General features: G+C 54.9%; 2 protein-coding genes across 4 annotated transcripts in view; both read left to right on the top strand.

Moving 5' to 3' along the window:
* TIMP2 (TIMP metallopeptidase inhibitor 2) overlaps positions 1–21,652 on the top strand; it is a 47,427-nt gene that overhangs the window by 13,118 nt on the left and 12,657 nt on the right. Inside the window, exon 2 of the mRNA XM_084748165.1 lies at positions 21,056–21,156. Within this exon, the coding sequence (XP_084604291.1) occupies positions 21,056–21,156 (101 nt within the window). The remainder of the gene's footprint in view (positions 1–21,055; positions 21,157–21,652) is intronic.
* On the top strand, positions 510–9,879 carry CEP295NL (CEP295 N-terminal like). Of its 3 annotated transcripts, none has more exons than XM_084748162.1 (3): positions 510–611; positions 1,408–1,539; positions 8,006–9,843. In XM_084748162.1, the coding sequence occupies exon 3, from the start codon at positions 8,162–8,164 to the stop codon at positions 9,806–9,808; it is 1,647 nt and encodes a 548-aa protein (XP_084604288.1). In that variant the 5' UTR covers positions 510–611; positions 1,408–1,539; positions 8,006–8,161; the 3' UTR covers positions 9,809–9,843. The 3 variants fall into 3 exon arrangements, with proteins under 3 accessions (XP_084604288.1, XP_084604290.1, XP_084604289.1); XM_084748164.1 differs by having other exon boundaries at positions 594–611; positions 1,448–1,539; XM_084748163.1 differs by lacking the exon at positions 510–611 and adding an exon at positions 858–1,023 and having other exon boundaries at positions 8,006–9,879.

Genomic DNA, 21,652 nt, shown 5'->3' with positions numbered 1-21,652 from the left:
CCAAAGTAAACCTGTCAGTTGTCTTATTTTTAGAGGATGCAGCAGCCTTACAAACACGGTCGAGCATGTGTGGCTTTGAGTTCTAAGTAGGCTTATGAGTGAGAGAAGGGCAGGAGCTACAGTTCTCCCTTGCTCCTCAGTCAGATCCCCAGAACAGTTGGGAGGTAACCCATCCCCTCCGCCCCAGTCCAGCCAGCTGCTGCCTCTGCAGGAGAAGGGATGGGACGTGTGTCTGTCCTTGCGATCTTCAAGGATGCCCTTTTAATGTACTGACAGCTGGGCCGGAGAATACTGCCTGAGGAGGTCATAAATGCTGCCAGGTGGGGGCAGGGAGGCTGCCTTCTACTCCGCGACTGTGACCTAAGGTTTCTGCATTGCACGATGTGCTGCTTGTCAACACCTTCACTGCCTCCTATCACTGGAGACAAATAGCTTTTCTCACCTGGAAGTTTTAGCCTCTGGCTGGCCTGTCTCTGTCCCTGACCTCACCCCTGAGGTGATGTCACAGCACAACAGCTCTGCTGTTCCCATGGCAACAGCCTCCCATAGTTAGCCAGCCAGGGCAGACACTGGGCTGCTGGCAGAAGTGGGGAGAATTCCAGCTAACCTGGGTCAGTGGCGCCGCCTGAGACCCCACGTGGACTACCTTAGGATGAGGCTGTGGTGTCTGGCTCTTCCCCCTCTGGGAGGTGGGGGGCGGTTCTTTTTGGTGCCCAGCGGTTTGGGGGAGGATGCGTGTCCTGGCCATGTGTTCTGATGCAGATTTAAAAGTCCATCTTACGAAGAAGAATATAGATGCCGAGAGTAGGGGCAGTGGGGGTGGGGCGGGGCTGGGGGGAGGACTGTAGCTGGGGGCCTCATTAACAGAGCAAGAGCAGCAGCCCCTGACCTGGCTAGGAACTTGGGAAAACAGGTGTGAGGACCACACCTATATTTAGTAAGGCACCAGCTGGATCAGACGCAAGTGCCCCTCTTGGTTGGCGGATGCCTGGACCCTGAGGTCAGAGGTCAGCTTGCTACAAGGTCTGTCTTCAGAAATCTGAACTTGTCCCTCACCCCCTCAGCTGGCTGCCCTGCCATCTTAGCCTGGTGGGGCACAGGGAGATGGCCAAACATTAGTTCATAGCACCGCCCCCCCATTCCCCACCCTCAGAGTCTGCGTGAACACTAGCTGTGAGCTCATCCAGGATTTGTATTTTCTCTCACCTCCTCCAAGTCTGGCAAGGCTACTACTCCCAAACCCAGCCTGGCACCTTTCTGAACGATCCCTTTGGAAGGGCCAGAAACGGGGTGTGAGGTAGCGAGTGTGAGTCATAGAGTATGGTTTTAGAAGCTAGGACTCAGAGAAACAGGGTTAAAAACATTTCTGATGTTTATTTCGCCTGGGCTTGGCTTGGATGCCTCCAGTGATGGGTGTCTCACTACCTACCCAATGATTTCAAGACAGCTCTATAGAAAGTGCTTCCCTTCACCTGGCCAACTTTGCCTCCCTGTAATGTGTCCTCGATAGCCTGGCTCAGTCATCTGGAGACACACACAGTAAGTACCACCTTCTCCTCACATGACTGGCCAAGCGCATGGGTGGTCCTCACAGTGATGGGAGAGGCTCCCATCACCACCTTCACAGATGAGGGAGTAAGGCAGCATGGGTCAACACCTTCCCCTGGGCACACAGCAGGCCACCTGCACTGCACTCCTCCAGACTCCTCCAGCCCTGAAGGCGCCTCTGACTTTTGTCATTGTCCTTCTGGGGTCCTTGTTGGCATCCTTCTCCCATCCTGACCCCTTTCTTCCTTTTCCAGAACCTTCTGGGAAAGTGCCCTGTTTGTCTGGCACATTGTCCAGCTGTCCTTAGTCAGCTCCTGTACATTTACCATCGTCCCATATTCCTAACCATTTCAACAGTTAAACTGTGTTCTCCCCTCCCCCTCCTCCCTCCCGAGACAGGGTTTCTCTGTGTAACCCTTACTGTCCTGGAACTCTCAATAGAACAGGTTGGCTTTGAACTCAGAGATCCTGCTGTCTCTGCCTCCAGGGTGCTGGGACTAAAGGTGTGTGCCACCAAGCCTGGCTCTCATCATGCTTTCAACTTGCTTGTTTTGTGTGCGCCAGAGGTCCATATTGGGTCCCTTCCTCCTTCGCTTTCTACCGTGTGTTTTGAGACAGGGTCTCTCACTGAACATGGATGGAGCTCTTTGGGTACGCTGGCTGGCCTGTGAGCTCCAGGAATCCACCAGTCCCTGCCTCCCCCCACTGGGATCTCAGGCATGAGCTGCTGTGGCCCGCTGTTAAACATGGGTGCTGGAGCGCTGTACCCAGCATGTACCCATGTTTACACAGCAAGAGCTTGACTAAGCCACTGTCTCAGCCCCTCGTTGTGCCTTTAAAATGACTACCTTGTGACCGTGTCACATGGCCTTCCACAGATACTACTTAACGCTTTCAAAGTCACAGACCCACGTCTGTCCATCAGCTTCCTGGACCTTGACTGCTGTCATTACTGTAGATGTTGGCTGAGCTCCCTGTGAGCCTGGTGCTGTTCTTGGAGACACAGGCCATCTCAGTCTGTTGCCGAGGCATCCTGGCTGTGGAGACAGGACAGACACAGCAACCCTATCACCACAATATCCCTCTACCCTGTGGCCCAGGCTGCCCAGGCCATCTAGCACAGGGTTAGATCCTTCTCTGACTGCAGGTAGAGATCACATTGGGGCCTTGGGTGGCCGTGTGGCTCCCAGCCACAGGCAGTGCTTTTGTCTCCCAAGCCTCCGTTTTCTGCTCGCTGGAGTTAGCGAGACTTGGATGTGTTCCTGTTGCCTTTTGTCTGGGGACACAAGCTATTGAAAACACTTGTGATCTGGCCTGGTGGCACAAGGCCTATAATCCTAGCCCTGGAGAGACTGAGGCAGGAGGATCACACATCATAGACTATCCTATGGTTGAGACCCAATATCAGCAGAGCCACACAAGAGTCGTCCAGGCTGGAGCCTTGCAGCTGTCTCTCTGTCTTCTCTGTAGGTCATCAGTACCCTGTGAGTGTTGTGTTTTTAGGATGAGTGAGCTTAGAGTCCAAAGCTTGGGTCCTGACACCAGCCAGGCCCACTGACCCCTGTGCTCCTGTTTGCTCTTAGTCAGATACAGCTGTTGGATGGTTATTCCTGTGGTGCCCGGCCACAGCAGTTTAGAAGGACGGGTCTCTGACAGAGAAACACGGGATAATTGTAGCCAGTCGGGAGGATGCAGGTAGATACACAGAGTTGACCTACTGAGCCCACGTTACATTTGGGGGTCACTTAGTTTAAGAAAACCCTGTGTGTCTTAGGAGCCCTTGAGGGTCTCCTATGTTGTCCCAAAGAACCAAAGAAAACACAGAGCGTTGCTGGGTAAAGGGTGAGCGGTGTGTGCTGTGCGCCAGTCACTCCTGGTGAGATAGTCAGGCTGCTTGCATAAGATTGCAAGGCTGGGCTGTATGGAAATGTTCCCTCTAGCTGTTGTCACTAATCCAGACTGTCCCTGTGTGCTTCAAAAAACGATGCTGGTGCCCTTTTGAGTCCCGGGTGTGCAGGCCATCGAAGAGCTACTGTTGTGGAGTATCCCAGGCAGGGGAGTAGCAGGAGTCTGCAGATACAGATGGAGAATGGAGGAGGCACGTCTCTCTCATGAAGAACCCACGTGGGCAGCAGTGGGCACTGGGGCTGGAGCTGGGAGGACAGCATGACCTCACCTTACCGCTGTCCCACAAGCTGGGTTAGGATCTCCCTAGGGCGAAGCCGTGAAATTTGCTATTGGTTTGTGGGGGCGGTGTTTGATGATGCTTCGAAAAGTAGCTGGTAAGGAGAGCAGGGAGCCACTGAAGGTGGGCGCAGCAGCGTACTGTGGTTGGGGAGGGTGCAGGCAGAGAGGTGGATGGGTGGGAGACAGGGAGGCTAGTAAGAAATCCTATAGGCTCAACTACTGTTGGGAGGGTGTGGGGAGGGAGAGAGAGAGCTAACTGTTGGAAGGCAGCAGGTGGAACATGTGGTGAGCTCAGAGGCACAGCCGTGCCCTGGGTAAATACCCAGAAAGCAGCACGTGCTCATCTGAGTCCTCAGCAGCAGCTACCAGAAGAGAAGCACAGCCCAGATCGAAGCCGATGCGCATCCTGGAGGTAGCTTCCTGCTCTGACTCCGCTCTGCAGGTTAGGAACCTGGGTCAGGGTCTGCCTGCTGAGATTTGAGTCATCAGTGCATAGGTAGGGGCTGGATGGCCTTAGGCAAGTTTCTTAACATCTGAGCATCTTGGCTATCCCATGGTGCATCTCCAGATAGACTAGGGGACATGTGGAAAGGCTCAGGATTACAGGAGTGACCCCGTTCTATGGCCAGCCTGGCTTTGTGGTTATCGATGTTGAGTCCACCCAGCTAGCTCCGCTGGACCCTGTCTTCACAAGCATCACCAGGCTTGGCTAAGCATCTGTACAGGAGGACACACTTCCAGGCATCCCTAGAAACAATAGTACTTGCTATTGTTGACCTGTGTCTGGGGAAGGCGGTGGTACTCGCCGTATTCGTTATTTAGTGAGTATTCAAGTCTCACTGATGGCCAACTTCAGTGGGTGGTTTTGTCCCCACAGCCGCTGTGTTACCTGGCAGTAAAAGCATGTGGCAGCATGGTCACAGCAAACCCCAGCAACTAGAGGGCCTGGTGGCCGCTGTTGAGTTGTGTGACTGTTTTCCTGGATGTGCAGTAGGCAGACCTGGGCACCCACGTGGCATGGTCACTAGGATGACTGTGCACTAGTGAGGCAGAACCTACGCAGGTCAGCTTCAGGACCCCAGGTTGGCACCTCACGTGGTGGGGGAGCTCAAGTTCTTCCATGAAGCCTGGCGCTGACCCCAATTGGGCTCAGGTGTGTGTGCTGCTGGTGGTGGCTGTAGATGACAGTTGGGGACCTGCTGGTAAGGACAGCAGGTGATCAGGTGCTTCTCCTTAGCACTGTCAAGCTCAGAGGATCCTCCCTGAGTCCAAGTGGAACCCTGTCCCCGTCACAGGACAGAATGGGGGAGGGGCGCAGAAAAGAGCAGAAAGGCAGTTGCCGTGGGGGCAGGGATTCCTGAAGTCTGGCCTTAGCTGTAGTTTTCCCAAAGGATTCTTCATGAGGATGAGGGCCACTGACTGAGATGGGGATGCTCCTGGGTGGCAGAGATGTGGCAGGTCTCAGTGATTGTCACCTGTTAGAAAGGAAAGGAGCCACTCTTTCCAGGCTCGGAAACAGACTTTACACCTCAGGTGGGATTAGCTCCATCAGCGAGATGGTCTCAGGAGCACAGACCCGCCCCATGCTTTACAACATCCCTTGCCGCTGTTCCCCGTGTGGGTAGAGCTCAGGGTTTGGTGTGAGAGGCATGTTCACACCGAGCCCTTCTGGGGTCTGAATCACACCATCTCTCTCAGCTTCCATTTCTCCTGGCTATGTGGTAGCTCCTGGTCACTTCGTAAGTTTGTGGCTCGCTGTCAGAGAAACTGCCAGACAGAGTGCCTTGTTCCATTTTACCCATCCACTATCAGGGTGCAGGGTTCCAGTCTCCTTAGCTGCTTCTGGTTATGGCCATCCCCCAGGGCGAGAGGCGTTCACGCAGCATCGTCAGTCTGCCTTTCTCTTGGCCATCTTTTTGTCCACTGGCCTAGCCATTCATCTATCTTCTTTTTTTTTTTTTTAATGTATTTATTTAGTTTTAGTTTTAGTTTTTAGTTTTTCAAGACAGGGTTTCTCTGTGTAGCCCTGGCTGTCCTGGACTCGCTTTGTAGACCAGGCTGGCCTCGAACTCACAGCGATCTGTCTGCCTCTGCCTCCCGAGTGCTGGGATTAAAGGCCTTGCATCTGTCTTCTTTGGTGAACTGTCTATATCTTTTACAAAGAGGGAGGGAGGGAGAGGGAGAGAGGGAGAGAGGGAGAGATCTGTTTTGAATTATGTTGTGGTGGGAGTGGGAGGGGTTGGGGATGGCATGTGACCATGGAGTGAGATGAGTGACTGTGTGAGAGGAGGGTGTAGGGGCGGGTGGTGGGACGTACACATGGGTGTGATGCGCGTGGACGCCAGAGGTGCCAGGTCCCTTAGAACTAGAGACCACTGTGAGCCAACACAAGTGCTGGGAACTGACCCCAGGCTCTCTGGAAGAGCAGGGCTAAGCTAGTTCCATTTGTATCTTTAGAAAAGTTATTACAATATTTCTGTGTGCCTATGAGTGGGTGCCTGTGCATGCCCCAGCACATGTGTAGAGGTCAGAGGGCAACTTCCAGCTGTTAGCTCCTCCTTTGTGGGATTCTGGGGGACTGAATTCAAGTCACCAGGCCTGCGTAGCAAGCTCCTCTCCCTGCTGAGCCATCTTGCTGGCCTCTGCTTCTGTCTGTGGGGCAGTTTTACAGCTGCCTGAGTTTACCTGAGTTGAGGGTCCCGGCTTCCTCTAACTTTCTTCTTTTGGCCACCATGGTGGTTGGCAAGGCTGGTGGGTGTAATGTCAGCTGCTGTTTAAAGAGCATGCTTCTAATTACCTGGTCTGGAGCAAGGCGCTCTCACAAAGGCATAGCTGTCCATGTCAGTGATGGTGTGACTGGCCATGGCTGGTCAAAGGCCCCATGCTCTACGCAGTCAGAGGGCAGGCCCTGCTACTTCTTTCTAGGTATGTAACCTGCCTCCAGTGTTCCCCTGACTCCTTGCCTCAACTTCCCCACCTGTGAACTTCAGGACGGTAATAGTGTTTTACCTCCCAGGGCTGCTTGAAGAAAAAAGAAAAAGAAAGAAAGAAAGAAAGAAAATGTGATCTGTGTTTGGCAGCACATGCCTTTAATCTCAGCACTTTGGGGGTTGAGACAGGAAGATTACACGTTCCTAGGCCAACCTGGGCTATATAGGGAGATTCCCATGTCAAAACAGGAAACCTACAGTGGCTTCTTGGTGCATGTAGGAGCCTGAACGGTAGCATTATCAGTAATGGGCATGCAGAGCTGTTTTTCTGACTGCTGTGACCAACACTATCTTAAGCGGGTCAACCTGCTTCTATAGGAATCGAAGGGAAGGGCAGTCGGGGGCCTCTTCATGCAGACCATAGTGACCAAGTGGCAGCAGGCGTGGCTCTAGCCCCTTGAGAAACACAGCTTCTCTGGGAAGTTCTGGTAAAGCTTGGGCCCTGCTGGTGCCACAGGGATACACAGCCGTCCCCCGCCTGGTGACGTCACAGCGGGGCTAGCTGAGCGTTGTGACGTGGCACGCGTGTCTCTTTGTCTGGTTTGTATTAGATCTCCCACACACACCTACGCACCCCTGTTCTGGTAGACGTGTGTGTGCCTGCATCTGTTTGGTTTTTACTGATTCCACGTAGCAAGGATGGATGTACACACAACAGCCCTTCATGCACATGCCTGCTTGTGTGCATACAGGTGTGTAACACAGATGTGTGAGCACACACCCATGCACGCACCATGCCTGCAGTCCTTCCCTCTCCTGCCCCTTCATCTCCTCACCTAGAAGCAGCTCTTTCACCACAGGCCAGCCTACATAGCTGTTATTCCCACCTATCCTTCTCCGGCTCGGTCCTCAGTTGCTTCTTTTTTTTTTCAAACTGCCCCCCACACCTGAGTCCTAACCTTGCCTCCTTGGGGTGGAGGGCTCTCAGTCTCAGCCCTGTTGCCACCTCTTAGTCGCAGGGCCACCCTGTGCCTTTCTGGGTGTTTAGTGGCATCCCTGGGTTGCCCGCAGCTATAGATTGGTAGCGTCTCCTCCTTTCAGGTGTGATGACAAAAATCATCTCCAGGCGTTACGGGACGACCCCTGTAGCGATACTCTGTGAAACATGACCCCCCCCCTCCGCCCCCCACCCCACTCCCGCCCAGGCTCTTATCCAAGGTGTTCAGGACAGAAGCCGAGAGACGGGGGAATGCGTGCTAGTGGGCAGAGGTGGGAGAGATCTGGTGGTCGTGCTTTTGAGTGTACCCTGCACTGAGAATCCCATCTACACTTGTCTCCAGGGCCTTGCACACTTTTCTCCAGCCGTCTGGAGCGGCCTGTGCCCTCCTAGCTTTACAGGTTTGCCGTGAATCTTCTGCGGGGTCCTCAGGCCCTGCAACCTCTGCTTCCAGCTACGGCCATCTTTGCTTGCAAGCGTGTCTGCAGAACTCACGGAGATGGAGAGGGAACCAGAGCGAGCAGCCCAGCTGAGCCCCTCTTCTGATGAGGAGGCCTTGGATTCGAGCCAGAAGCCTGCGCTGGCGGAAGACGAACTCGAGGGCAGTGTCAATCTGCAGCAGTGGAAAGCACAGCAGCTGCAGCGCCTGGCTGAGGAGTTGAAGGCAGAGTGGCAGGAGGCCAGACTACAGCAGGTCAGGGACATGGGACGCCTCTACCTAACCCATCTGTTGGATGAAACGACAGGGCTGCCCGTGGGAAGCGACCTCGACGTGGGCGAACACAATCAGAGAGGGACGACAAGACACGTGAGGGCTAAGGAGAGAAGCAGAGCGGCCTTTAGAGAGGAGAAAGGCCGCAGGGAAGAGTACCCCAGACAGCACCCCAAGTCCAGGAAAAAAGCAACATGCTCAGAGAGACAGGGTTTCACCAAAGCCCGGGGCCCGAACTTCAGTGAGAAGAGCAAAGGGAGACGCATGCCTTCAAGTAAGAGCAATAGTGGCTGCCAGCCCCTGGGCCCTCGGGCGGGCAGGGTGGCAGACCTGGCAAGGCTCAGCCCGCTCTTAATGAGTGCTGAGGAAGCTGAGTGCATGGAAGACGTACAGAAGGCAACGGGCCGGGAGAGGAGGCGGCCGATGGGAAGTGGGGCTCCACGCTTCGCTCAGAGCATAAGCCACGGCAGCTCCAGGGGCCGAAGAAGAACGAGGCGGAACAAAACAGCTGACCTAGATCAGTCCCCCAGCCCCACCTTCAGACAGGAGGCCACGCCCCAGCGGGCTCCGAGCAAATACAGTGGTAAAAATCAGTGGCACAAAGAGATCGAGTCTGCCTTCGAAGAACTGTTTAACACGAACAGAAAGCTGAAGAAACATCTGGATTTGCACCTTGACCAGAGGCTCAAGGCGGACTGGAACCCGGATGAGCAGCAGAGCTGCTTGGAGACTCAGGACGAGAACGAGAACAGCCCCAGCCCGAGAGATGAGAGCGCCGAAGCCGAGGAGACGGAAGCTGCTTGCGAGGAGGGGTCTGGGAGCCCCTCGGAGGTGGAGGCCCACGAGTCATGGTCCAAAACCAACCTGAAGCAGCTGCTGAGTGAGGACGAATGCCCTGGCCACCAGCAACAACTGGCAAAGCACCCATCAAAGAAGGAAAGCCTGATGCCTGCCCCTGTGGCAGGATCGTCTAGCGAACAGGATGACTCCTCAGAAAGCCCAGAGTCAGGAAAGGAGCCACCCAAGGCGGCCACTGAGGAGGAGGAGGAGGAGGAGCAGGTGGACTCTGTAGCAAGTTGGATGGCTTTAAGGCAGAAGCAGAAGGCGGAGCTGGAGCAGAGGAGGCAAAAGATGCTGTTGGGGCAGACAGAGCACCCCGACATGAGCTTGGAAATCCATTACAAGGCCGAGCTGGAGGAAGAACGCAGGGAACGTAGGAGGATGCGCTTGGCCATCCTCAAGGCTTATAACACTGGCTTCCAGCCCCCGTCCACTGTCCAAACCACCCCCCTGGACAGCGGCCTTCTTGATGAGGAAAAGCAGAGCCAGATGATCCGAGACCTTCAGCAGCAGATTCTAGAGCAGAACAAGTTACACAAGCAGTTTTTGGAAAAAGCCAGGAAACGCTTGGAAGAGTTTCAAAAAACATTTTAAAGGCAGAACCCACCCGAGATAAATAACATCCCTGATGGCCGCTTTGCCTGCACCCTGCCTGTGTGTCCCTTAAGTCTGTCTGTTCACCGTCCCGGCAGACGCCTTCCGTTAGAAGCAGGATCCTTGCGGGGTCCTGAGGGTTAGTCTAGCCTGTGTTCTGAGGGCGGATTCTGGTTTTATGGTCTGTGGGTACTCATGGGAATCCCAGGTAAAATGGGCTCTTCGGATGGTTTAGCCAAACACTGGGCTTTCAGGGGCATTCAGGGTCAGACAGGCAGAGTTTCAAAAGATACATCATTGGTTGCTTTGGCCTCTGGCTGAGACAATGTCAGAGCCATTAGCTAAAACCTCTCCTTTAGGAGATGGGGGGTGGGCGGGGAACACAAAGACTACAGTGTTTAACACTATATGCATTCTTATAACCTTTAAGGGTTGGGGGCAAGCAAGCCCAACCCAGCTGGGTGACTCCATCTGGAGGCAGTGCTGGTGTGGGGTGGTGGTGGGAGAGGGCGGTCTGTAGCTTTGAGGAGCGGCGAGCACTCCGGAGGATTCCTGAGGCCCGAGGTCCAATCCCAACACTACAGTGGCAGTTGAGGTGGTGGTGGGGTTGGGGTAGGGGTCTGCCACAGGGGATGTAGCCATCAGTGGGCACGGCCAAGTGCAATGAGACTTGAGTAAGGCAGTGGCTGCTGGCTATGGCTCCTCATTAGTTTCTCACATCTCCCCTTTCTGCCATCTTCCTTTCACTGCCTTCTTCCAGATGCCTTGATTAGTGATACCTGTTTATAAATGGCCATATTTAGCTCATATGTATTTTTTTTAGATCATATGAACAATTGTAAGTATGCCAGCCAAATCCATGACTGGGGAGGGGGAGCTAAAGACAGGTTTTCTGCTATGATTTCTGTCCTCCTCAGATATGCACCTGCCAAACCCCCTCACATAGATGCGCACCGAACGTGTTTGGTTGTAGGCGGCTTTCCTTGGAGTTCAAGTTCCTCTTCCGTTCTGTGCTCCCGGCCTACCTCCTGACATCCAGCCCGCACACCCAGAACCTCCACTTGCCCGCGTTCACCTTGGCATGGTGTTTGTGCGGGGCTCGCAGAGAGGGCCTGCCTCCCAGGATCCCAGCCATGTCTGCGCCTCCTTCCGGACACAGCTCTGTAGCCAGAGCCTTCGGATCAGGCGGTCTGGTGCCGAGAAGCACCCCGCATAGTCTAAACCCAGCTTTGGCACCAGCTCTTGTTTAAAACGCTTTTGGGAGCTGCAAATGAAAACGTGCAGCTGGGACGTAGGTGGGAGGGCTCCGCTTCCCGCCCCTCCGCTTCCCTTTCTCACCGTCCCCGCTGAAAGAGATCCATCTGCTTTCCTGATATTTTACATTTACGCCGAGTGCCAAACCCTGAGTCCCCAACCCTGTCCCCGACTCTGTCCCCGGAGGTAAACAGTGGGCCATGCGGCTTGTGGCTAGTAGAAAAAACAGCAATGAGTAGCCAGGGACAAGGGCCCTCGGCAAGATGAGATGCTGGCCCTGTGTATGGTTCTGAGCAATGCGAGCGGGCGGCCTCGTACTGCCACGCTGGATTCTAACAGCATCCCACGTGGGTTTGAGATTTGCCTCTTGTTTCTTACTCATCATGCCTGGTTCCCACCTGGTGCCTGCCTGCCAGCTGATGCTTGGCTTGGCGTTGCGCGACACAGGACACTCTGCAGCGTCACCTCTGTCCGAGAGGATGGAGTGGGTGTGGCATCCCTCGGCCTGAAGCTGTGGTCAGATTTGGGCCTCACATTGCGTAACTGAGCCTCCCAACTTAGTTGGAAGCCGCAGCCCATTGAGCAGACAGATCTTCCCGGAGCACTTTGTTTTTGTTTCCATTTACAAAGATGGTATTTGTGGCCCGTGTTCTGAGTAAGGAAATCGCTCCTTCTTGGCTACATCGAGCTAAAAGTAGGTGTAAGGATGGGCACTGAGACCTGGTGGAAGATGACTCATCTCTGCCCGGACAATAACACCTACACCGTCCCTTGGCACGGAGCGTGAGGAGACACCCTGCCCTCTCCCACCTGCCTTATAGAAGGCTAAAGGGGGATGGGCTAGCCTTGGCCCAGGCCAGTGGTGTGAGTAGTGAATCCCAATCCCTAGGATCTCCCCTCCTAAAAAGATGACTTCCCAATGATTCCCTAAGAGGATGTCATGGCTGCCTTCCCATCTCCCCCTCTAAGGTTCACTCTCAGTTACCTTGAGACATCTGAGAGACAATGCGAAGCCTTTGAGTGTAACCTGGGGGCCTCCCCACTCGCCTCCACTCTTTTCACCCATCAGCCTCCACAAGGAGCCAGCGCACCATCATGACACAAAGGCTGTGCCACCTTGGGTGACAGGCAAGGGGTCAATGCCCTGACCTTCCCTGGTCCTGCCATTCCACCTCCTCCCACAGACCCAACTTTAGCCATCTCTGTCCCCAGGGTCCACATTTTTGACACGAGTATTCAGAAGGGGACACTTTGGCCTCCTGCTGGGCCGCTCCAGTCAGCTATGCTGGCTGGGGTGGAGGGCCAGTCTATATTCACACTCGGGTCCTATAAGCTACCAGCCAGGCCTGGCCTCCAGCTGACTGAAATGGGGCAGTGGGGCAAGTGGGCAGCTTCTGGGTCTGTTCAGAGCTCTGTCTGGCGGCAGCAGAACCCAGGCATGGAGGCTGCCTTTATCTTCCTCCTCCTGAAGCGCTCTTGGGTTCTTGCCATGTACCTGCCCAGAGCACTGTGTCTTCTAGAACTTCTCCCTGGCTTGTGTTTCTGTCATGGGGTAGGGGGCAGAATCTTTATCCCTGCTAAGTCCTGCATTGACCAGAATCCTGATCACCAGGCTACTTCCTTGTGTGTCTGCCCCATGCATTTTCCCTAAAGTACATAGACTCAGAAAAAAATCTCTGGGGCTGACCAAGTGGTGGGCAGATACCCTGTCTGCCCCAGAGGTTTGTGGGAGGGACAATAGCACGATCTGCAGGTTGGGGCATGACCAGAGTGCCCAACAGGTGAGAGATGGCAGAGAATCCTTGGCCTCAACTGCTCACTGCCACACTGGCTAAACCTGTCATTACCGTGATGATCCATTGAGGTGCAGTTGGCTCAGTCACCAAGCCACCTAACGCTGTGCGTAGCCAGCACATAACACACATGCTGACAGCAGCATCCAGGACCACATAGCTATGAAAAAATGGGTTTTTTAAAAAAGGGCCATTAAGTTGGGAGTGGGGCAGGGACCCTCTCTGACGTGTATTGTCCCTTCAACAAGTAGATAAGGGCAAGAGGTCAGTTCAGACCTCTGAGGCCAGACAGGATCCAGGCTTTGGAGGCTGTAGGTTCTGGACCATCTGGTTGGAGACTTGAGGGCTGCCATGAATGTCCTTCCATACTCCATGGCCGTTGGTCCTTGGCAGTGGCGGCAGCGGTGGCAGCAGCAGTGGTGGTGGCGGCAGCCACTGAGTGAAGACCCTTGTCTGCCTCTGCTGTGCCCCTCAGCCCCTCCCTCGGTGTTGTGTGAAGATGGCTCACAGGGGTTGGCAGAATATGCCCCCAGGGACCTCTCCAGGCTTTCTCTGCCTCCTGCCCTGCCCTGCTACTGCCCAGCTTCAGGATTTACAGGGCTGAGCTTGGCTCTAGTGAGGCCCTCCACTGCTTGGTAGAGAAACTGCCGAAGAGCAGCAGCAGCAGCAGGGTCCTCCACAAAGCCACACTGTTCTCGGCAAACCCTCCCAGGAGCGGGACGCATTTTTTTCAAGTGACTCAGCAGCACGAGGATGGGAAGGGCCGCACTTAAGGCCCTGGCATGAGCTCCGGCTGGCCCACAGCTGGGAAGGAAGGGGCGGGTTGGGCCATGGGCTTGGTTCCACCAGGCCTCGAAGGAAAGAGCCAGGGTCCTGGGCGGGCACGAGACAGCTGGAGGGGCTGGGCTTTCCTGGAGACTGCTGTAGCTTTCCTCTGCTCACTCATGTAGATGTGCCATCACCCTCCCCAGAAGAGCCAAAGCAATGGGCAGGAAATGGAGATGGGAAAGCTGGTCTCCATGGAGACGGGTATCTAGCGGACAGCCACCCTCCTGCGCGTGCAAGCCTGCTAGAATCTGAGCGGTGGGCAGGGAGCCTGCTGCTAGGCAGGCCTGGCACGTTCCCAGGCACCAGCCACCAGCGCACGGTGTGGCCCAGAGCCGAATGCCCTGCAGTCCTCTGGTCAGAGCCTTGGAACCTCATCCCCCTCCCCACCTCACCCTCAGCCACACCCATCCGCTCGCTCGCTCGCTTGCTCGCCTTGGCCTGAATTATTACGGCAGGCCTTGACCTCATCCTCAGTAGGCTCAGCCCTACCCCAGGGCTGGGGCCCTGTTTCTGCCTATGAAGGAATAGATGATCAGATTTGGGAGTTTCTGTGGGAGGGCCCCGGTCTCAGCTGCTGATGCATGGAGGCAGCGCTGAACCCTGCTCCCTAGCACCGGACTGTTTTTAATTACTGAATGACAGCCCCCTTTTCCTTTTTAGGGAAATGATTGGGAAAGAATTTGGAGAAGGTCTTTTTCACTAACCAGAGTGGCTGGGCATGGAGGGCACAAGGCAGGGCTGAGCTCAGGGGGCGGAGGGCAGCTCAAGGTGGCGGTAGTGGGAATGGTGACCACCCTGAGGCCAGAGACAGAAGGGAGAGCTGGAGACCTTGGTACCTGAGGATTTGTGAGGACGAAACCAGTTTTTCATCCCTTGGGACACCTGGATGCTCACCCATACCTGTACTCCCACGTGCTGAAGTGTGTGGCCTCAGGACCTAGGAACCAGAGCAGGTCTTAGGACCCCAGGACGCCAGGACAAATCCTGTGTTGATCAACATCCCGCATCCGGAGCGGTTCCTCCAGCCACTGAGGTCAGCCTACTCAAAGGAACAAGGAAGGTCCATCCAAATCCTCCACAGCCCTGCTCAGGTCCCACAGCTCTTCAAGGACAGAACAGCGCGACCATCTGACGGCAGCCGTGTAGGACAAAGCTGGAAACTGTGTGGCTGGCCGTACGACGTCTGCAGCTCGCAGTGTAGAATTGGGGCAGTGGGGTTATCCTCCTCCTCCTCCTCCTCCTGACTTCCAGGGTTAAAGACGCATTCATGCAGATTCAAAGAACAGGTAGCGTTTGCCAGGCTGACCAGCCATAAGGCCTATGATATCCACTCTAAAGGCCTAAGAAACTGATCCCAAAGCGGCAGCCCCAGGGTCTAAGTTATGGTTGGAACTGGAACTTTGCTGGCTGAATTGAGGGTGTAATTGACAAGGCCGTGTGGCACCCTGTTTTCTGGGTGGGTGGGGGAGCTTAACAAAGAGACCTTATAGGCCCTCCCACCCCTGACAGACTAGAAAAGGCCATCGGAGCCTCACGGGTTGGGTCCACCCTGGGACACAATGATGTTTCTTTTATGAGCCCTCTGAGCTGGTTGGCATGAACTCTACCCAAGAAGGAAAGAAATGGTGCAGCTGACCTAAGGAGGCCATGTGCAGTGGGGCCTGAAATTGCTGCATTCGCATCTATCTGTGGGGGGGATTCCCCCCACCTTGATGCTAGTAGCCTTAAAGCAGTGTATCTCGCTCGGTCTCTGATTGGCCCCAGTCTAACTGCAGCATCAGGGAGTCTCCCAGCCCTTAACGATTTGGGCTGGTAGGATCTCGGCAAACACAGAAGCTTGGCAAGGCTGGCTGTCCTTCCATCTAGCTCCAAGGGAGAACCGCCCTGAACTAGCCTTCCTTGTTTTCTGTAGCACCTTGCTGGCCCCATGTCACACACAGCAGAACCCTGAAAGATAGGGTGGCCTGGTTGCAACCCTCTGGTGACGCTGAGTAAATCTTTTCAACCTCAGAAGACCAGTGTTGATGCCTCCAGGACTGTTTGTGCTCAGTGTAGGGAGCCCAAACCCCAGAGAGGGAACTAAGTGGGAGCCGTCTATGGGATGTAAACATTCACATGGCATATGGGGTTGTCCCAATAACAGGTGGTGCCAGGAAGACTCTCGCAGGCAGATTTCCTTTCAGGTTATGACCCTTCAGTGGGCTACGGGCATGGTGTGAAGGAATGTCCACAATGTTACGTGGACACTATAAAACCCAAAAGTGGTTGGCAAGCTGGGTGTGGTGGCACACCTTTCATCCCACCCAGCCCTTGGGAGGCAGAAGCAGGGGGATCTCTGTGAGTTCAAAGCCAGCCTCATTTACATAGTGTGAGTTCCAGGCCAGTCAAGGCTACACAGTGAGACCACCTCTTTATACACACACAGTGGTATTTATGAGCATGTCTTTAGGGCTCCGTGGGCTACGTGTTGGTGGCTCAGGGGACAGGCAGGTGCACCCTGGACAGGAGAGCCGTGGCTCTGTTTGCCACAGTTGGGATCTGTGGGGTGCATTTGAGTCTTCCAGTTACCCTTTAGCCATGGCCATAGCCTCCAGGGTTTCTAGCAAGTTCCCTCACAGAGAGGATGCTGCAGGGCAGCCCAGCCTCTGTTGGCACCCCTGGGCAGTTGTGATTCCCAGGGCCCAAACACAGCCTGTCACCTTTGGCCCATCATCGTGACCTTCTCTCTCTTTTCCATCCCCTCCTGCTGGGTGTGCTGGGATTGTTTTTGCAGACTCTTCTAGGAGGAAGTGACATCATGTGGTATCCTCAGCTCAAGGGATGGGGGTAGGGGCTCTGCGGTTGTGTGTGCTTTGAATTAAGTCACCGCTTGTGCATTCCAGTAGCTTCTGGCAGTGAATTCGTCAGCCAGTGTAGCACTCCCAGATGGCAAACCCAGATGTTGGGTTAGCAGAAGAAAAAGAGGAAAAAGCAAATTTTGAGCTGCAGGGGCCAGGGACAGTGGTTGGGGCACAAAGCAGTTAAACAGGGGACTCCCGCTGCTGTGTCCAGCTCTTTGGGTACGTAGAGGGGCATGGCGGATGTAGTTGGTCCCATCCTGGTGTCTGTCCCCAGCCTAGCATGTAAGTGCCCGGTCACCAGTCACCCAAGCCTTGCTTTTAGTTCATCCCAAATCCTTGGAGCCTCTGCATTTTTCTATCCTTCAAATGGCCCAGGACTCGGGAAGGCTGTCCGCTCTGTAATGTGTTTTGTTTTGATTTTCTTCTACCATCCTGGAGATCACCCCAGAGGTCACAGTGATGACTACCTGTGTGTGTGTGTGTCTGTGTTTATTGTGTGTGTGTATTGTGTGTTTGTGTCTGTGTATGTGTGTGTTTCTGTGTGCATGTGTGTGTGTGTCTGTGTGTGTATGTGTGGGCGTGTATGTCCGTGTTTGTGTGTGTGTGTGTGTGTGTGTGTGTGTGTAAGGCTGGGGCTGTGCAGGCTTTTACCAGCAAGGCCTTCTCATTTCCCTTCTCCGCCGGTCAACAGGGGCCCTGTCTCACAGAGACACTAGAGAGAGGAACGTCCATCCAGCTTTTAACCCAGATCTGTGGTCAGGGCCCCCATGGCCAGCTAGAAACAGCCCAGTTGTCAGTGGAGAGTCTGCCGCCCCTGCCCCCCCCCCCCCCCGCGAGCATCCCCAGCCTTGCGCTGAGGCACAGTGAGCACGAGGCTGTACACCATATACCGTCCAGGCTTAGGAGCCCACCGGGCCGCCACGGGGCCAGGCTAGTGCTCGAAGTCCTTGTCACATAGGAGCAGAGAGACCTCCTCTCTGCCACAGCGTGTCCCTAGCATTAACTCTGTCCATCACCTTATGACACAGGCTGGTGGCGTCTGTGTTGGATGCGCAGTTAATCGCGGTGTCCGAGCTCGTCTCTGCAGCGCCTTTTGCACACATCCTCACCCCTGACTGCTTCTCGGCCTTTTGGCTTAGATTGTGCCAGGGGCTTGTGTGTGTGTGTCTCGGGGGGGGGGGGGGGAGCTGGGGACTTCCTCCGTGCGGTGGGAGAGCTTGGGGCCTTTTGGCTGTTGGGAAGTCCCTGGCCTTATTTCCTGCTTGCATTTATTGGCGTTTGATGGTTTGTCCTGGGCTGAGACGTGGTCTCCAGCAGCCCAGCACGTGAAGATTCCATGCATGTGCCACGTGCAGTTGTATGTGGTGGGACTTGGGCTAAGGGCTTTGTGGATGCTGCATAAACCTCTGCCCACTGAGCTACCGCCCCAGGCCTTAGGCCTTTAGGAGCATTAAGCATTGTGGAGGATAGTAGGCCACTACTGAGAAGCAAGGCTAGGACGTTCTCTAGATGGGTAGACGGAGTTGGATCGCTCGTTTGGGACCCCTCCCCCCTCTGGGTTCTGAGTCTATGAGAATGCTATACAAAGAGCAAGCACTGAACAGTGTTTACCTGCCGTGGTCACGCGTGTGCATAAGCATTGCAGTGATGGTTGTATAGATTACACGCTAGGGACCAAGGACCATCCGCACCTGTCCTGCCATCCCGAGGCTGTCAGGGTCGGCCCGGTTCTATCAGGTTGGTGTTTTCTGATGTTCCACGGCATGGCTTCTACCTGTTAGGACCTTTCAACAGACATGTGCACGGGTGTTAACAGCGGCATGTGTGGGAGGTGAGCAACACACCAGTCACGGCTGGAGGAGCACAAAGAGGGCTGTACCTGGAGGTTGCACTATGGTAGTTCTCCCAGCAGAGAGCTGGAGGCGGCATGTTGGAAAGAAGAGATTTTTCTGTTCTGAGGTGGAACATATCTGGCTATCTGAGCACGTGGGGGCCAGGAAGCAGGAGGGTTTAGGAAAGAGCATGGGGCAAGTGAGGTTGTAGAAGGTATAGCCCCTTGGCTGTCTTGGAACTAGCTGTGTAGACCAGGCTGGCCTCAGACCCGCCTGCTTCTGCGTGCGCTACCTGGCTCAAGTTTTAAGAGAAGGCCTTTTGCAGGAAATGTTTATGGAGTAGGTACAGAACCAAGAGAGAGCCCTCTGTTCTGGGGTGGCCTTCCAGGTGGGCGTTACTAGGTTGTGGCTGTTCGCAGTGAGGCTTTAGGCTGGGAAACAGGAACCTGTGGCCAGGCCAGTGGTGACTCAACTGCACAGAAGGACCCAAGGACCAATGTTAATGGTCCTTGGAGCTGGGTGGGGCCTGGGCTGTGGTGTGAGACTGGCGAGGAGGGATCCAGAGTGCATTGGGGTCTGAGGAGCAGATGGCGCTCCCACGTGCTTGGACCTCCCTGCCTCTGTGGGAAACAGTCCTGGCTAGAAGTTTCCAAGACTCAAGCTGACCGCTGGAGACTCTGAGCTGGCGCTGTCTGCCCCTTGTCTCCGTTTAGCTCATGTGCATAGTGACAGAACACTTGGCCAGAGTGGCTCTATACAGCACTCCCGTTTGAAGGGCAAAGCTTTTAAAGCCATTAAAACAGGCTTTGACCCAGGTAATAACCTGAAGTAAAGAAGGGCCCCGCCCCGCCCTGCCCTGCCCTGCCCTGCCCCGCCCTGCCTTACCCATGGCAGGACCTGCTGATCCTCAGAAGTAGGGTTTCCAAGGAGGGACCAGGGATGTAATTCCTAAAAGTCCTGTTAGGCATGACCAGGCTCCATAACCTTCTGGAACTTTCCTGGACCCTCTTCCCACCACCTCTTAAGACTGATGCTCGGGATACACTCCCTACGGGACCTGCTTTCTTCCCAACTGTGTCGAAGGCTTACAAGCCGCACTAGTGTTACTAACCAGATCCACAGCCTGCGTAATATGCCCCCTAACTCCACGTCCATCACACACCTCCTACAATATGTGTTACAGAAAGCCACGTGTGGTGGCATGCGCTTGCAATCCCAGAATTGGGAAGGAAAAGGCAGGATGAACGCAGAGACTTGCTGGCCAGCCTAGCCTACTGTCAGCTTCAGGCCGATGAGGTGGCTCAGTGTGCTTGCTGCCACGCCTGCCCAGTGAGGTGGCTCAGTGTGCTTGCTGCCATGCCTGCCCACTTCCGTGCCTGGAACCCATGTGGTGGAAAGAGGGTTGACTCCTACAAATTGTCCTCTGACTTAGACATATTGGCTGCAGCGTGCAACCTGCAACCCCTGCCCACCCCAATAAAGCAAACTGTAAAAAAAAAAATCCAACGCCCCAAAAGGCAGATGTCACCTGAGAAACAGAATTGTCCTCTAATCTTCACATGCAAGCCCCGTAGGACATTTCACAGGGAAACCTCTTTTGTCTGTGTGGCTAGGGAAGGAACCTAGGCCTTCCTGCATGCTAGGCAGCTGCTCCACTCAGAGCTGTGCTCTGCTACCCCCAGCAGAGTCCCCAGATCTGTAAAACTGGGCTCCTTTGAGGTGGATGAGTGTGCATCTGCTCCAGCCCCCAATGCCTGTTTGAGGATGAAGTGCTGGCTTGTCCCCAGCCCTACCTGCAGGAGCAGGACTGCCACCAACTAGTAGGAAGAGTCAGATCCAAGGCCACAGGCTGCAGCTCCCAACCACCTGGGCAGGGGCTCTGAGCCTCTGTGTTTGCCCTTGTCAGCAACGGATTCAATGGGGATTCATTGGGTTTGATTTTGTTTTGGGTTTGTTTTGTTTTGTCTGAGATGGAGTCTCACTTTGTAGCCCCTTGCTGACCTGGAACTCACTATGTACACAAGGCTGGCCTTGAACTCACAGACATCCACCTGCCTCTGTGCCCTGCCAAGAGTTGGAGTTAAAGGCATGCGTCACAACACCCAGCGTTTTGGTTTTCAGTTTTGTCTTTTGAGGCAGGGTTTCGTTAGCCTAGGCTGGCCTTGACATTCTAGGCCTCCAGAGTCTACCGCCCAAGGGCCGATAAAGTGTGTTTCACTGTGCCCAGTTTTTTGTTTGTTTGTTTGTTTTTGCTTTTGTTTTTCGAGACAGGATTGCTCTGTATAGCCTTGGCTGTCCTGAATGCAGTTTGTAGACCTGGCTAGCCTCGAACTCACAGACAACCACCTGCCTCTGCCTCCCGGGTGCTGGGATTACAAGCGGGCGCCACCGTACCTGGCCTGTGCCCAGTTTTATATGGTGCTCAGTGCTAGAGATGGAACGCAAGCGTTGGTGCAGGCCAGGCAAGCATGATACCAACTGAGCCACATCCCAGCCACAGCGAGGAACTCTTGCTGACAACCCCAGCATGGAAAGCCGCAGAGCCCCCTCTCCTTGCTGGGCCCGCCAGGAGTCCTCTGGCCCCTCAGGTTACAGCGGGTTAGGCGACAGGCTAGCCTCCTCCAGCGCCTCCCATAGAGCAGAGCCAGACCCTGATCCTGGGCCCTCTCCTCACACGTGTGTCTCTCTGTGTTTTTGCAGTGATCAGGGCCAAAGCAGTGAGTGAGAAGGAGGTGGACTCCGGGAATGACATCTACGGCAACCCCATCAAGAGGATTCAGTATGAGATCAAGCAGATAAAGGTAGGCTTGAATGCACGGGGACGCAGGGGGCGGGGACGCGGGGGCGGGGACGCAGGGGGCGGGGACGCGGGGGCGGGGACGCAGGGAGCGGGGACGCAGGGGGCGGGGCCCTGGAACTCCACTCAGCCACCCTGGGCGGGAAAGCTGAGCTGTCAAGCCACAAGCAAGTCCAGTTCTCCTTAAGCCACCAGAACAGGAAAAGCTGGGCGGAAATGTTAAGTTCTCAACTGTCTTAGTCACTGTCCTATGCTGTGAGGAAACAGCAGGACCAAGGCAACTCTCGTGAAAGAAAGTATTTCATTGGGGGGCCGTTCTTACAGTTTCAGAGGTTTAGTGGGTGACCGTCGCGGTGGAGAGCAAGCATGGTGCCGGGCAGTAGCTGAGAGCTTTACATCCTGCTCCAAAGGCAGCGGGCGGATCGAGAGAGACACTGGGCCTGGCATGGGCATTTGAAACCTCAAAGCCCACCCCTAGTGACACATCTTCTGATAAGGCG

Source organism: Acomys minous, assembly GCF_964271855.1.
Source record: "Acomys minous genome assembly, chromosome: 12".
In the NCBI taxonomy this organism is placed as follows: Eukaryota; Metazoa; Chordata; class Mammalia; order Rodentia; family Muridae; genus Acomys; species Acomys minous.
This window is presented reverse-complemented; position numbering and strand designations above follow the sequence as displayed.

Coding starts and splice junctions, on each gene's coding strand:
- CEP295NL (XM_084748163.1), top strand. CDS start 8,162: ATGGAGAGGGAACCAGAGCGAGCAGCCCAGCTGAGCCCCTCTTCTGAT.